This window comes from Temnothorax longispinosus, chromosome 4, assembly GCF_030848805.1.
Source record: "Temnothorax longispinosus isolate EJ_2023e chromosome 4, Tlon_JGU_v1, whole genome shotgun sequence".
NCBI lineage: Eukaryota > Metazoa > Arthropoda > Insecta > Hymenoptera > Formicidae > Temnothorax > Temnothorax longispinosus.
Genome location: NC_092361.1, coordinates 16,967,609 through 16,985,814, shown reverse-complemented (window position 1 = coordinate 16,985,814; position 18,206 = coordinate 16,967,609). Strand labels below are relative to the sequence as shown.

General features: G+C 29.0%; 1 protein-coding gene across 1 annotated transcript; it reads right to left on the bottom strand.

Moving 5' to 3' along the window:
• Positions 1-5,670: 5,670 nt before the first annotated feature.
• Positions 5,671-18,172, bottom strand: LOC139811340 (putative odorant receptor 85d). The gene is made up of 8 exons (XM_071775582.1): positions 18,109-18,172; positions 11,449-11,486; positions 9,819-9,849; positions 9,426-9,633; positions 8,232-8,567; positions 7,881-8,082; positions 6,308-6,463; positions 5,671-5,925 (listed from the first exon to the last, which is right to left on the bottom strand). Exons 4-8 carry the CDS (start codon positions 9,569-9,571, stop codon positions 5,869-5,871), a joined length of 897 nt encoding a protein of 298 aa, XP_071631683.1. The 5' UTR covers positions 9,572-9,633; positions 9,819-9,849; positions 11,449-11,486; positions 18,109-18,172; the 3' UTR covers positions 5,671-5,868.
• Between the last annotated feature and the right edge of the window lie 34 nt (positions 18,173-18,206).

Here is an 18,206-nt window from a genome sequence, read left to right as displayed (position 1 = left end):
CATTAATTATATTAAACATTTATTTAAAAAAAAAAAAGAAATATTTAAGTAAAAAATTTATATGTAAAAAATAACACAAAATAAATTTGGTAATTATGCAGTTTAGGGGAAGCACCTCCGATGACCTTGACCTTGACATATGTTGTCAAGGTCACCCTCCTGAGTGACCTTCAAAAGGTTTTAGCCGTCGCTCGTTTTTTATTAAAAAGTTATTAACAAAAAAAAGTTTGGCGACCTCACCGATTTCAATGACCTTGATATATGTTGTCAAGGTCATGACCCCGAGTGACCTTCAGAAGGTTTTAGCCATCGCTCGCTATTCGTTAAAAAGTTATTAACAAAAAAAGTTTGGAAAATATAGTATATATAAGTGCATATATATAGGTTAGTTAGCGCGTCAACTAACCTATGTAGGTTAGTGATCAACGATTTACTGCTTTAAATGTTGTGTTTTGGTAAAGCAGCGACTTTTTCGCAAAATAAAGTATTCTCTGCTTTATTCTCTGCAGCGACGTTTAAAATAAAGTATTGTCTGCTTTAACAAAAAGACTTCAATTTATCAACAATTTACTGCTTTAAATGTTGTGTTTTGGTAAAGCAGCGACTTTCTCGCGAAATAAAGTATTCTCTGCTTTAAAGAAAAACGTAATATTAGTCGTTTATGCCTCTCAGTACTTAAAATAACTGCTATATTTTTGAAACTTTTTTGTTTATAACTTTTTAATAAAAAACGAGCGACGGCTAAAACCTTCTGAAGGTCACTCAGGAGGGTGACCTTGACAACATATGTCAAGGTCAAGGTCATCGGAAGTGCTTCCCCTAAACTGCATAATTACCATAAATTTTAATAGTTTCATTAATATTAAGTAATTATCGGTATATTATGATGACATTGATGCTTGTTAATACTTACTCTATACTTTTATCGAATTTATAGACAATGTTTATTTCAGTCGATGTCAACGGTTCACATGGTTGCTTTGTCAGTATGTCGATTAGCATAATAACGTTTTTGCGATTTATAAGCAAAATAAATCCTTTAAAGTAACAATTTAATACGTCTATTAGTACGAAGAAACTATCGCAAAAATCATCGGCATTGTCCACCATCAGAGTGATGTCTACTAATAGTGATAGTAAAAAGGTATTTGTTATGAAAACTATTATGCTTGTATACACGTAGTACGCTACGCGTTTATGCAGTGATGACCAAGAATTTGGTCGCCAACATCCACATATCGTTAAAAGTATAAAAGTCAACTTAAGTATGCGCATTTTGTAAAAGATTATCTTCTTTTATGTCACCTGCGAAGCACACAATACATGTAATTGTTTTCTGCAAACTTTTTGTAACGTACAATATTATTAATTAAACGTAACTTTAAAGTAATTTGCAGTTTTGTCAATTAAAGAATTTATATTTATTATAAGTGTTTAATATGTACAAGAAAAATAATAAGAAAAAAAACTAGAAAATAATTAAAAGGATAATTTTTGCAGTTTTTTTGCAAAAAAAAGTCTGTGCAAATGTGAAAAATTTGCTCATATACAATTATATATTATTAAATTTTATGTGGTATTATTACATTTATATACGATTATAAATAATTATATATAGGCAAATAAATGAACAATGCAAAAACAATAAAAAAACAATGCAAAAATTATCCTTTTCATTATTTTCTAATTCTTTCTATTATTATTTTTCTTGTAACATACGAACAAGATTATACTAGAAAAAAAATCATATATGGACATATTTTATATAATATTTTATATAATATTATATAATTATATATATTTAGATGTTTTTATATAAAAAATATTTACCGGGTAGATGTAAATAAGTAAGTAACCTCGCCTATTTACTAAAAAATAAATAACAATAATAATATTTTTTAACAATAGTTAACAATAATATTTATAAATAATAGAAATATCTATTAAACACTTATAATAAATATAGATGCATTCTTTAATTGACAAAATTACAAATTACTTTGAATTTAAAGATATACGTTTAATTAATAATATTGTACGTTACCCAAACTTTGCAGGAAACAGTTACATGTATTGTGTGCTTCGCAGGTGATATAAAAGAAGATAATCTTTTAAAAAATGCGCATACTTAAATTGACTTATATATTTTTAACGATGTCTGGATGTTGGTGACCAGATTCTTGGACATCACCGCATAAACAAGTAGCGTACTACGTATATGCAAGCATAATAATCTTCTTACTAAATACCTTTATACTATCGTTATTAATAGACGTCACCCTGATGGTGGACAAAGCCGACGATTTTTGTGATAGTTTCTTATTGTTAGCTCTTTTTTAATACTATCTTGCGGCATGGTTTTCTGAGTTCCCAAAACAGTCGATGTTTTTATTTTTAGTGCACAAGTTTTCCATTATTATGAAATAACCTAAAAGTGTTGCTTCGTGGCAAGACGGGATGGGGCATGACGGGGTACTAGATACTACCCCAACAACATTTTGTAGCGAAGTTGTTCAAGATGACCAGTGTCATAATTAGTTCGATGAAGATCGCGTGGATTCGTTGCATCTCTTGTGCGCGATGGGTACATAACTCTTGCGCAGGTAATGACAATAAGGAAAAGACGTTCATGTCTGCATGCGTTTTATGTCAGAAATAAATAAATATGGAATATTTATACGATTGTCTTAACTAGTAATAAACATTTCATTCCTTTATTTTGACTTTTCAATGTTAAATTTAAATATTTAGGGCGGGTAAATAGAAGTACCTCTTCTTGTCCTGCCTATTTGCAAGGCGCTGCAAAAGACGCTTTTTCAAATATTGCTTTCTAAACCAATTATTCATATACACTGAAAAAAAAATGCTGCTAAATTAAAAAAAAATGCGGTTGCTTCAATTAAACGTCGACGTCACGGGCATCCACAAAAATAAATAGTTCATTTAATAGTATTTGCTATTGATTGTTATTTTAAATATGTATGTTAAAAGAACAATATATAAATTTCAATTAATGATAAGGATATTGCATTAAACGTATATTGAATTGTAAGAACGCTACTAAATTACGAATTGAATTACATTGTAATTAGTTGTTTTATACGTACGATTAATTTAATCATTGTCGCTTGCCCTGAGAATAAAAAAGTGATTGTTTTAAAAGTATTTTTATTTGAAATGTATCAGTTCGTTTTAAAATTAAACACAAAATTATTTGATTGAATTCTTCATACAAATGAAGTTATGTTATGTATAATTATATTAAACTTATATATATTTTAATTGATTAAATATGTTATTCAATATACAAATTATACGTTTAGTTTTGTTATACGTACGATTGATTTAATTATTGTCGCTTGCCCTGAGAATAAAAAAGTGATTGTTTTAAAAGTATTTTTATTTGAAATGTATCAGTTTGTTTTTAAACTAAACACAAAATTATTTGATTACATTTTTCATACAGATGAAGCAACGTTACGTATAATTATATTAAACTTAAATATATTTTAATTGATTAAATATGTTATTCAATATATAACTTATACGTTTCGCTCGATTATATTAATGATTAAATGAACATTGATGCTTGCTCTAAGAATAAAAAAATAGTTGTTTTAAAAGCATTTTTATTTGATATATATCAATTTATATTTTATTGGACTAGATATATTATTCAATATACAAATTATACGTTTAGTTGTGTTATACGTACGATTGATTTAATTATTGTCGCTTGCCCTGAGAATAAAAAAGTGATTGTTTTAAAAGTATTTTTATTTGAAATGTATCAGTTTGTTTTTAAACTAAACACAAAATTATTTGATTGAATTCTTCGTACAGATGAAGCTATGTTACGTATAATTATATTAAACCTAAATATATTTTAATTGATTAAATATGTTATTCAATATACAAATTATACGTTTAGTTGTTTTATACGTAAGATTGATTTAATTATTATTGTCGCTTGCCCTGAGAATAAAAAAGTAATTGTTTTAAAAGTATTTTTATTTGAAATGTATCAGTTTCATCAGTTTGTTTTAAAAGTAAACACAAAATTATTTGATTACATTTTTCATATAGATGAAGCTTCAAGCTTCAAACTACGTTACACATTTATAATTACATTAAACTTAAATATGTTATACTCGTAGGGTAGACGTAGCGTCCAAGCACTTTTGCCTAAGGCGACTAGCGCCTACAAATATATGATTTATTCCCGTAGGGGGTCTTCTCTTATACAAGTCGGTGCAGAATCTTGAACTCGAAAGAATGTATAGGCGATGCGACGCCTAGCGGCGTCAATGCGAACTGCCGGTAATACAGTTGCCGCGTGGGCGTGTATCACTGGTGGCGTGAACCGCCACAATTAATATACACACATTTCTATTTCCTCTAAAAACAATTGTACATGAATCAACAATATTTAAGTGTAATTTTTGACAAATAACTGATTTGTAGCAATATACACAAAGTATACAGATTAAATAAATTTATATTTGAATCAACAAGATGGTGCATATGTAGTAACCATGATAATATTAACTGTGCCGTTGACTTGCTTTAAGTATTTTACGTAGTTGCCGTACTTAAATTAACAGCATTACGCGTGTCAGGTGTTATAGTGAAATATTATTGAATCATATGCATTTTTTTATTTAGAGGAAATAGAAATGTTTTCATATTGATTACACATTCGTTTGATACGATTAAAACATGTATTTATAATATTTTGTCTATATATATACACAAAGATATTAAGGATTACACGTGTCGATTGCATCGAGCATTTGTATAATTAATATACACACATTTCTATTTCCTCTAAAAAATCATTGCATATAAATCAATAATATTTAAGTGCAATATCTGACAAATAACTGATTTGTAGCAATATACACAAAGTATACAGATTAAATAAATTTATATTTGAATCAATAAGATGGTGCATATGTAGTAACCATAATAACATTAACCGTACCGTTGATTTCTTTTAAGTATTTCACGCAGTTGAAGTGACAGCAGATGTAGTTACATAGATTACATGGTATTCAATTATACATCAAGAAAGTTATTTAATTCATATGTAATTATAATAAAGAATTATGTGTTTGGGATGAGTAGATATATGATTGATATAACGAGATATTCCAACTACAATGATATTATTGGACCAAATGTCTGGATTATGAATTGACTATCTGATGCATTTCGTTCATTAATATTGATGTTGCATCAACCAATTTTATTTCAATTACACTGATGCTGTTGATACAACATCATTTTTTTTTCAGTGTACATGTTTGTTAGTTTCAACCATCTTTACATGTAAAGAAGGATACACAATAACAGGATTTGTGTTGAAAAAGTGGATGTTTTTTTTATACTTATGCTTAGTGGTCATTTCACGTGGTTAAACATTAAATATCCTGTCTTGCCCCACGTTCCCTATTTGTAAAAGTGCATTAAGATTCTGTCTCCGTATTGATTTTAGGCATTGTAATTTCTGATTCCCACGATACAAACAAAACATGTTAAAATTATATTATATTTACGTGTCATAGAAGACAGGATAGGCAAGAAAGTATAAAATGTAAAAGACAAATACAAAACAGATGTTAATAAATGTAAAAATATAAGAAAAATATGCAAAAGAATAAACAACACTTTTCGATCATTTTTTTCTATTTTTTTACTTTAATAAGGTGCATGATACATTAAATGTAGTATGTTAGGTGACAATAACTAATGCTAATTGTTACTACTAATTGCAAATATACTATCTTTTTTCTTCTTTTTTTTTCTCTTCTCAGATTTAATATTATGATATGAGTAGTACTTTAAGTCCATCAGTTTCTCATACAATCACACTTGCATATTTTGTGTAAGTAAGTTGTAAGTGGAATAAGACATTTTAAGTATCTAAAATTAGTAAACAAATAATCTTTATGGTTATCTAAATAGGTTCAGTAATTAATAAATTTGCAGCTAATTTTGTCAACAATAATATTAGATACATTAAATTTTAACATTAAATACATATAGTGTTGAACTTGTTTATATTATTCCAAATAATGATTTCAAATTTCCAGTATTTTCCAAATTTATTTCATAAATAGCGTGAACAATTTTAATTTATTAAATACTTAAAATTAAATGGATAATATTTGTTTGTGTTAAAATATTTTAATAATATAATAAATCAATATATTATAAATCATTCCTTAAATGCATAGAACATATTTAAATACCTATATCTAAAATTAAAATTTGGCAAAATTAGCTTTATAACATTTATACTAACACCCATAAAAGTTTCAAGATTCATGGGAACAATATAAGCACAAGTAATCTGAATAGGTACAGTTGTTCGCCTCATTATTATCATTAAAGACTTTAGTCTATTTTTGTCCAATGTCATCCACTCCATTTCGTAAATATTGTCAATCATTTGTTGACTCTATTAAAATGTGTGCAATGTATCCATAGATAGCATTTATGTAAGAAACAAAATATATTTATGTTACAGATACCTCGTAGAGGAGGGGGAGCTTTGTTTGCCTACATTCCCGATTGCCAACAGCTTCGTTTGCCCACAACATTTTGCCGACAGCTTTGTTTGCCGACATTCCCGATTGCCTACAGAGCGATTTGCGATTGTCTACGAGCATTATTGCGCACATGTAATAATAAAAAATACGAACATAAGTTTGCGCACATGGCCTCATTACGCACAAACACATTGCACACATGACTTTATTGCACACATACACATTGCACATATGGCCATATTGCAAACATAAAATAAGAAAATTATATTAACCCTTTGCACTCACGCTTATATTGCGCACATACTCTTTGCACACATACACAGTAAAAAATCGTGCGTCCAAATGTTAAAATTTTCTTGTGTTACCAAGATTTGACTATTATTTCAATGTAAAATTAACATACAACAGCTATGTTATTATTTTCGTAACATTTTTATGTGTTATATTAATGTCAACGTGAAAACTTAACACTTTATGTATGTCAGTTAGAAATTGAATATTATTTTGAGTTCTTTTAACATAATTATTTCAAAAAATCAACACGCTTTAAAGTTATTTTAACATAAACAAAAGTTAAAGTAAATCTTCAAATAATCGTAAACTTTGACATACAAAATAATCAAATTTACTACAATCAAATGTTCAAAACAACATTTCTCTTAAGTTGAAATAACTATCGTTTATTCAAATATGTTATATCGACATTTTTTACAAGTTATTTTAAAATTATACTTAAAGTTAAAAGAACAAATATAAATGTAAAATATAGTGTCAATAAATTAACATTTCTAATTTGTCAACAAGTAACACGCGATGAATAAGTTATTTTAACTCAAAATTTAGAGTGGACTTTCTGGGACATTTGAAAAATGTTACGATTAACATTTTATTTTTTACTGTGTAACGTTATTGCGCACATGCACGGATTTCCAACTTTTGTGTATGTACGCAATAATGTCATGTGCGCAATCGGCATGTGCAATAAAGTCGTGTGTGCAATGTGTTTGTGCATAATAAGACCATGTGCGCAAACGCACATTCGTATTTTTAATTTTTACATGTGCGCAATATAATGCTTATATTGGCAATCGCTCTCTAGGCAATCGGGAATGTTGGCAAACGGAGCTGTCGACAAAATGTTGTAAGCAAACAAAGCTATTGGCAATTGGGAATGTAGGTAAGCGGGACCCTCTCCCTCGTAGATATTAAAGTGTTTTGATAACAGACTGTTTGAATTTTGCAACAAAATTTATACAGAATAGCATTAGCATTTAATTAAAAGCATAGATACCCATCACTCCTAATACTAAATCTCTATTACCATACCTTTGTCTTTAATTCGTCCCCATACCAACAATAGAAGAGGGTTTGAAACAAAAAACAAATCATATATGATGCCATTTCAATTTGTCTGGGTTTCGTTGTTGCTATACTTAATTGATAAAGGCAAAAGCATACACCCAATGTACTTATTATAAATTGTATAGCAATAGTCAGTCTAAACCTTTTATTTACAATAAACGCAAGCCTAAAATTTAAAATTTTTGTTTGTGTAATAACATATATTTTAATAAAATGTATACTTGAGAACAATATTATATTCAGATGTAAACGATACATATTAATTTAAAAACTATTGTAAAAATTTATAAAATTGACAAAATTGTAAAACATAACCTATATATATCATAATGATGATGCACGCAATCGCGAAGAACGTTTGAATGAGATATAATTTTTCTCAAACGATGAGTTGAGATCTCAAGTTGACAACAAATATGGACTAATAATCCACAGATGAAAGTATCGCAACCAACACTAACGACTATTGCGACAGCCAAACCTATCATTTGATAAGTGAACATCAAAGAGAACAGAAACGTTGACGAATAATCAAATGGCAACCATGCTCTGTATGGTAATACTCTATTTCTGAAGTTCATGAATAAAAGAGATAACACCGTAAATAAGTATGCTATCCCTTCCACATATACGTAGCACCAAGTAGTATTTCTAAAATAATTATAAAATGTTCCTCAAATACGTATATAATAATCTTAATTCTTAGATTTCATATAAATTTTTTTTATCTTTATTTATCAACCTATTTATTTATTTATAATGTGCATTTTTTACCCTATTAAATCTTTAACTCCGGTTGTAATACAAATTTTTAGACCGCATTTTATATAGTAAAATAAAGGAGTTGCTCATTCCAAAAATGAAGTCGGCATTAAAGTGGGAGATCCAAAAAGAATACAAAGATTCAAATTAGATGTAAATAAGTAAGTAACCTCGCCTATTTACTGAAAAATATTTAACTAATAAATAATTTTGTCTATCGCTTTAAGTAAAATTTATAGGTATTATAGATAACTCAAATAATAATCATATAGATTTATTCTACTCAAGAAAGCAGATGAAATTAGTCAGCAGAAAGGTACAGACCTAACCACTTATTTCAAAAGAAACTTTCACCTTCAACTTTTTAAATCTTCTTTTTCAGATATTCCATTCTCTCGCCGACCAGATTTTCGGAAAGAGCAACTCATTTTACGACTAAATATCAATACATTCTAAAAATTTTTATTAAAAGCCAAGATACATAATAACATAACAGAAAAGACTTCGAGAACTTCATAGGTTAAATTAAAAAAAACAATATATTTTTAATAATGTTTAGGTGTGTTCTTATGCACGTTTCTATTTTTGATACATTAATTATATTAAGCATTTAAATAAGAGAAGAAATATTTACGTAAGAAATTTATATGTGAAAAATAACACAAAATAAATTTTAATAGTTTTGTTAATATTAAGTAATTATCGGTATATTATGATGTTTGTTAATTGATGTTTGTTAATACTTACTCCATACTTTTATCGAATTTATAGACAATGTTTATTTCAGTCGATGTCGACGGTTCACATGGTTTCTTCGTCAGTATGTCGATTATCATAATAATGTTTTTGCGATTTATGAGCAAAAGGAATATTTTAAAGCAAGAATTTAACATGTCTACTAGTACAAAGAGACTATCGCAAAAATCGTCGACATTGTCCACTATTAGAATGAGATCTAGTAATAGCGATAGCATAAAGGTATTTATTATGAAAACTGTTATGCTTGTATACACGTAGTACGCTACGCGTTTATGCAATGATGACCAAGAATTTGGTCGCCAACATCCAGACATCATTAAAAGTATAAAACTCAACTTAAGTATGCGCATTTTTTAAAAGATTATATTCTTTTAATATTACCTGCCAAGCACACAATACATGTAATTGTTTTCTGCAAATTTAGTGTAACGTACAACATTATTAATTAAACGTATCTTTAAAATAATTTGCAATTTTGTAAATTAAAGAATGGTTCTATATTTATTATAAGTGCTTAATATGTACAAAAAAAATAATAAGAAAAGAACTAGAAAATAATTAAAAGGAAAATTTTTGCATTGTTTTTTTACAAAAAAAGTCTGCAAATGTGAAAAATTTGCTCATATGTAATTATATCTAGCTTTTTCGCCCGTGCTTCGCGCGGGCTCAGCAGCTCTTCCTTCTTTTCCCCGAATAGTAACATTCACCCCAAAAAAATTTTTTTTTAAGTGACTTTTTTTAAACAATTTTGTATGGGGGCCCGTTGTCCCCCCAGCAAACAAAAAAAGATTGAAAAGAATTAAAACGAGATTGCCAGGAATTCCATTTTGTCCAAAAAAAAAGAGTTGAAAGAGTTTCCATTGAATTCCATTGAATTTAATACGGAAAATTTTAATTCGTAGTTTGGCATTTAATGGTATTCATTTCGTTGACGGAATCAATGGTATTCAATGGAATTCATGACGAAACTTTCCAATCCCTAACCTGGCATTCAGTGGTATTCATTTCGTTACGTTTTTGTGTCGGAATTGGATAGGATTCAAAAAAGACAAATTCTTTCCAAAATAAGGAATTCCATGATATTGAAACTATTTCAACCCTTTTTTGGACAAAATGGAATTCGGAAAGACCTTAATTGAATTCCTGGCAATCCTGTTTTAATTCTTTTCAATCTTTTTTCGTTTGCTGGGCCCGGGCTTAGACCCCTTCCAAAAACTCTCTACGGTCTAAGTTAGTATCAGAGATAATCTAAATTTGGTTGTTCTAATTTGAAAACTGTGAGAGTAGAATAATAATATCACAAATTAAATTGATCATCAAATTTTAAACGCAACTGATGCTAATAAACATTCTTTTCCAGCAGACTTTTACCCCTCGCTTCAACCCCTTCCCAAAACCCTCTGCGGGCTATATTTATTAGACAGTAGACGATGTTTTTTCCCCGAATAGTAATATTTACCCCTAAAAATTTTTTTTTGAAAAAAGGAACCTTTTTTATATAATTTTGTAATATATAATATATATATATATATATATAGGGCCCCTTTTTTAATTTTTTTAATTTTTATTTTTATTTTTTTATATTAATTTATTCTTCATCTCGATACCATCCCCCGAAAAATTAAACAAATTTTGGTACTGGTTTCCAGAAAATCGGTCCATTAATGAATGAATGAGTTCGCAGTCAGACAAACATACATACATTCATTTTTATATGTATAGAGATAGAGAAAATTAAATTTTATATGTATTATTATATTTATATATACGATTATAAATGATTATATACATATAGGCAAATAAATGAACAATGCAAAAACAATAAAAAAAACTATGCAAAAATTATCTTTTTAATTATTTTCCAATTCTTTCTCTTATTATTTTTCTTGTAACATACGAACAGAGATTATACAAGAGAAAAAAACATATATAGAGATATTTTATATAATATTTTATATAACATTATATGATTATATATATATTTAGATGTTATTATATAAAAAATATTTACCGGGTAGATGTAAATAAGTAAGTAACCTCGCCTATTTACTGAAAAATAAATTACAATAATAATATTTGTTAACAATAGTTAACAATAATATTTATAAATAATAGAAATATCTATTAAACACTTATAATAAATATAGATGCATTCTTTAATTGACAAAATTGCAAATTACTTTAAAGTTACGTTTAATTAATAATATTGTACGTTACCCAAACTTTGCAGGAAACAGTTACATGTATTGTGTGCTTCGCAGGTGATATAAAAGAAGATAATCTTTAAAAAAAATGCGCATACTTAAATTAACTTATATATTTTTAACGATGTCTGGATGTTGGTGACCAGATTCTTGGTCATCATCGCATAAACGCGTAGCGTACTACGTGTATGCAAGCATAATAATCTTCTTACTTTCTTATTGTTAGCTCTCTTTTTGCACTATCTTGCGACATGGATTCCTGAGTTCCAAAACAGTCGACGTTTTTATTTTTAATGCACAAGTTTTGCATTATTATGAAATAACATAAAAGTGTTGCTTCGCGGCAAAACTGGATGGGGCATGACGGGGTACTAGGTACTATACCCCAACAACATTTTGTAGCGAAGTTGTTTAAGATGACCAGTGTCATAATTAGTTCGACGAAGATCGAGTGGATTCGTTGCACCGCTTGTGCGCGATGGGCACATAACTCTTGCGCAGGTATTGACAATAAGGATAAAGACGTTCATGTCTGCATGCGTTTTATGTGAGAAATAAATAAATATGGAATATTTACGATTGTCTTAACTAGTAATAAACATTTCATTCCTTTATTTTGACTTTTCAATGTTAAATTTAAATATTTAGGGCGGGTAAATGGAAGTACCTCGTCTTGTCCTACCTATTTGCAAGGCGCTGCAAAAGACGTTTTTTCAAGTATTGCTTTCTAAACCAATCATATTCATATACATGTTTATTAGTTTCAACCATCTTTACATGTAAAGAAGGATACACAATAACAGGATTTGTGTGTTGAAAAAGTGGATGTTTTTTTTATACTTATGCTTAGTGCTCATTTCACATGGTTAAACTTTAAATACCGTGTCTTGTCCCACATTCCCTATTTGCAAAAGTGATTTAAGGTTTTGTCTCAGTATTGATTTTAAGCATTGTAATTTCTGATTCCCACGATACAAACAAAACATGTTAAAATTATATTATATTTACGTGTCACAGAAGGCAGGTTAGGCAAAAAAGTTTAAAATGTAAAAGACAAATACAAAACAGATGTTAATAAATGTAAAAATATAAGAAAATTACACAATAGAATAAACAACAGTTTTCTATCATTCTTTTCTATTTTTCTATTTTAATAAGGTGATACATTAAATGTAGTGTGTTAGGTGACAATAACTAATGCTAATTGTTAGTACTAATTGCAAATATGCTATCTTCTTTCTTCTTTTCTTTTCTCTTCTCAGATTTAATATTATGATATGAGTAGTACTTTAAGTCCATCAGTTTCTCATACAATCACACTTGCATATTTTGTGTAAGTAAGTTGTAAGTGGAATAAGCCATTTTAAGTATCTAAAATTAATAAACAAATAATCTTTATGGTTATCTAAATAGGTGCAGTAATTAATAAATTTGCAGCTAATTTTGTCAACAATAATATTAGATACAATAAATTTTAACATTAAATACATATAGTGCTGAATTTTTGTTTATATCATTCCAAATAATTATTCCAAACTTCCAGTATTTTCCAAATTTATTTCATAAAAATAGCGTGAAGAATTTTTTATTAAATACTTAAAATTAAAAGGATATAATATTATGTTTTTGTTAAAATATTTTAATAATATAATAAATCAATATATTACAAATCATATGTCGGTGAAGTTGGCATATCATTTTCTAGCAGATCAAAAATAAAAGGGAGTTCTTTTCGCATACAGTCGAGTTCTATAGTTCCTGATACTTTTTAGCGGTAATTCTGGTAATTTTGCCAAAAAAATTCATTGAAAAAATTATCTGCTAGTTTTCCGTAGCATTGAGTGAGGTGCCGACAAAATCTCGGGGTTACGGTTTATGTAAAATATTTTTTTAATAGTTCTGAGAATACTGAAGCATTTTCTAAAATGTTCCCGGCACTAGCAATGTTACACGATTTTTTTATAAATTAATACCGCCCGAAAGCCGAGTACTTAGAGAGAATAGAATGATATGCTGTACGAAATGTCGGAGAACCGGTTTATCTAAAATATTTTTTGAATAGTTCTTAGCATACTGAATCATTTTCTGAAGAGTTCCCGACACTAGCTATATTGCAAGATTTTTTTATAAATTCATATCACCCGAGCAATGCGTATTTTGAGAAAATAGAGTGATATGCTGTACGAAATGTCATAGTTCCGGAAAAATATTTTAGATAAACCGGAACTCCAACATTTTGCACAGCATATCACTCTATTCTTTCTAAGTACTCGGCGTTCGGGGGGTATTAATTTATTAAAAAATCATACAATATTGGTGGTGCCGGGAACTTTTTAGAAAATGCTTCAGTATGTTCAGAACTATTCGAAAAATGTTTTATATAAACCGAGATTTCGTCGGCATCTCACTCTATGCTATGGAAAACTAGCAGATAATTTTTTCAATGGATTTTTTTAGTAAAATTAACAGAACTATCGCTAAAAAGTGAGAGCGAGCGTGGCGTAGCAGACAGCGCACTGGTCTGCTAAAGCAAAGATCTCAGGTTCGAATCCAGTCCTGGTAGAAACCAAAATAAATAAAATTGTATCGCTTGTCTCTCTTCTTCGACGGAATGGCAGCCCGTCAGGAGTATCCCTTGCCTCGAAACCCCCTCTACTTTTGCCGTTCGGATTCGGCGTTAAAACTGTAGGTTTCATGTGCTTGATGTGTACAACCAGCGTGCGCACCACAAGCACATGACTTTGAGGGAGGCCCAGATCCGACTATATAGGACTGTTGCGCCATTTTGAATATGAATCGCTAAAAAGTATCAGGAACTATAGAACTCGACTGTATGCGAGAAGAACTCTCTTTTATTTTTTATCTGCTAGAAAATGATCTGCTACGGGAAGGTAGCAGATCATTTTTTCGATCGATTGGTTTTTGGGTAAAATCGCCAGAACTATTACTAAAATGTATCAGGAACTATAGAACTCGACTACATGCGACAAGAACTTCCTTTTATTTTTGATCTGCTGGAAAATGATATGCCAACTTCACAGACACATAAATTATTTTTTAAATGCATGGAACATATTTAGATATATCTAAAATTAAAATTTGGCGAAATTAGCTTTATAACATTTATACTAACACCCGTAAAAGTTTCAAGATTCATGGGAACAACATAAGCACAAGTAATCTGAATAGGTACAGTTGTTCGCCTCATTATTATCATTAAAGACTTCCTTCTATTTTTGTCCAATGTCAACCACTCCATTTCGTAAATGTTGTCAATCATTTGTTGACTCTATTAAAATGTGCGCAATGTATTCATAGATAGCATTTGTGTAAGAAACAAAATATATTTATGTTACCGATACCTTGTAGAGGAGGGGGAGCTCCGTTTGCCTACATTCCCGATTGCCAACAGCTTCGTTTGCCCACAACATTTTGCCGACAGCTTCGTTTGCCGACATTCCCGATTGCCTACAGAGCAATTTGCGATTGTCTACAAGCATTACTGCGCACATGTAATAATTAAAAATACGAACAAAATTTGCGCCCATGGTCTTATTACGCACAAACACATTGCACACATGACTTTATTTCGCACATCCGTTACAGAAATTTAATACTGTAAGTGACTATTTGGCAAGTGATTAATTACTTATTTTTAGTATTAAAAGCACTGTTTTTAATGCTTTTAATACTCAAAATGAATAATTAATCACTAGCCAAATAATCACTTCCAGTATTAAATTTCTGTAAGAGATACACATTGCACACATAACGTTATTGCGCACATACACGGATTTCCAACTTTTGTGTATGTACGCAATAATGTCATGTGCGCAATCGGCATGCGCAATAAAGTCATGTGTGCAATGTGTTTGTGCATAATAAGACCATATGTGCGCGAACGCACATTCGTATTTTTAATTACTACAAGTGCGCAATATAATGCTTATATTGGCAATCGCTCTCTAGGCAATCGGGAATGTTGGCAAACGAAGCTGTCGACAAAAATGTTGTAAGCAAACAAAGCTACTGGCAATTGCAGGTAAACGGGACCCTCTCCTTCGTAAGTATTAAAATGTTTTGATAACAGACTGTTAGAATTTTGCAACAAAATTTATACAGAATAATATCAGCATTTAATTAAAAGCATTGATACCCATCACTCCTAATACTAAATCTCTATTACCATACCTTTGTTTTTAATTCGTTCCCATACCAACAATAGATGAAGTTTTGAATCAAAATAACAGATACATATGATACCATTTCGATATATCTGGCTTTCGTTGTTGCTATAGTTAATTGATAAAGACAAAAGCATACCACCAATGTAGTTTCTATAAATTGGATAGCAATAGTCAGTCTAAACCTTTCATTTACAATAAACGCAAGCCTAAAATTTAATAATTTTGTTTGTGTAATAACATATATTTTTATAAAATATATACTTGATGAGAACGATATTATATTCAGATGTAAACGATATATATTAATTTAAAGACTATTGTAAAAATTTATATAATTGACAAAATTGGAAAAAACTTAACCTATATATATCATAATGATGACGCACGCAGTCGCGAAGAACGTTTGAATGAGATATAATTCTTCTCAAGCGATGAGTTAAGATCTCAATTTGACAGCAAATATGGACTAATAATCCACAGATGAGAGTATCGCAACCAATATTAACGACTGCTGCGACACAGAAACCTATCATTTGATAAGTGAACATCAGAGAGAACAGAAACGTTGACGAATAATCAAATGGAAACCATGCTCTGTACGGTAATATTCTATTTCTGAAGTTCATGAATAAAAGAGATAACATCGTACATAATAATGTTATCACTTCCAGATATACGTAGCGCCAGGTATTATTTCTAAAATATAATTATAAAATGTTCCTCATATACATATATAATAATCTTATTTCTTAGATTTTATATAAATTTTTTTATTTATCTACCTATTTATATTTATTTATTTATAATATGCACTTTTTAAAATACGGTCTATACCCTTTTAAATCCTTAACTCCGGTTGTAATAAAAATTTTTAGACCGCCTTTTATATAGTAAAATCAAGGAGTTGCTCATTCCAAAAATGAAGTCGGCATTAAAGTGGGAGATCCAAAAAGAATACAAAGATTCAAATTAGATGTAAATAAGTAAGTGATCTCGCCTATTTATTGAAAAATATTTAACTAATAAATAATTTTGTCTATCGCTTTAAGTAAAATTTACAGGTATTATAGGTCACTCAAATAATAATCATACAGATTTATTCTACTCAAGAAAGCAGATGAAATTATATAGTTATTAGTTGAATATTTGTCAGTAGGGAGGTACAGACCTAACCACTTACTTCTTTTACTTTCACTTTCAACTTTAAATCTTCTTTTTCAGATATTCCATTCTCTCGCCGACCAGATTTTCAGAAAGAGCAACTCATTTTACGCCTAAATATCAATACATTCTAAAATTTTTTATTAAAAGCCAAGATACATAATAACAAAACAGAAAAGATTTCGAGAACTTCATGAACATGGGTTAAATTAAAAAAAAACAATATATTTTTAATAATTTTTAGGTATGTTCTATTGCACGTTTCTATTTTCGATACATTAAATATATTAAGCATTTAAATAAAAAAAGAAATATTTACGTAAAAAATTTATATGTGAAAAATAACACAAAATAAATTTTAATAGTTTTGTTAATATTAAGTAATTATTGGTATATTATGATGTTATTGATGTTTGTTAATACTTACTCTATACTTTTATCGAATTTATAGACAATGTTTATTTCAGTCGATGTCGACGGTTCACATGGTTTCTTCGTCAGTATGTCTATTAGCATAATAATGTTTTTGCGATTTATGAGCAAAGTGAATACTTTAAGGCAAGAATTTAATATGTCTATTAACACAAAGAAACTATCGCAAAAATCGTCGGCATTGTCTATTATTAGGGTCATGTCTACTAATACCGATATTATAAAGGTATTTAGTAAGAAGATTATTATGCTTGCATACACGTAGTACGCTACGCGTTTATGCAGTGATGACCAAGAATTTGGTGGCCAACATCCACATATCGTTAAAAGTTTAAAAGTCAAGTTAAGTATGCGCATTTTTTAAAAGATTGTCTTCTTTTATATCACCTGCGAAGCACACAATACATGTAATTGTTTTCTGCAAACTTTGTGTAACGTACAATATTATTAAACGTAACTTTAAAGTAATTTGCAATTTTGTCAATTAAAGAATGCTTCTATATTTATATTATAAGTGTTTAATAGATATTTCTTTATTTTCTATTATTTACAAATGTTATTTGTAAATAATAAAAATATTGCATTTCTACCCATATAAGTTTTCTAATTAATCTAATAATTATAAGTAAACGTTGTGATATTTGTCGTAAAGAAACAAATCAAATTATTATTATAAAAAAAGAATACTTTTTAAGCGATCACGCGACGAATAAGTATAGCAAGCACCAAAATCTTTTGACCGACTGGCAAATGTCTAATGACAGTCTATAGCCTTGCTGTCGGAT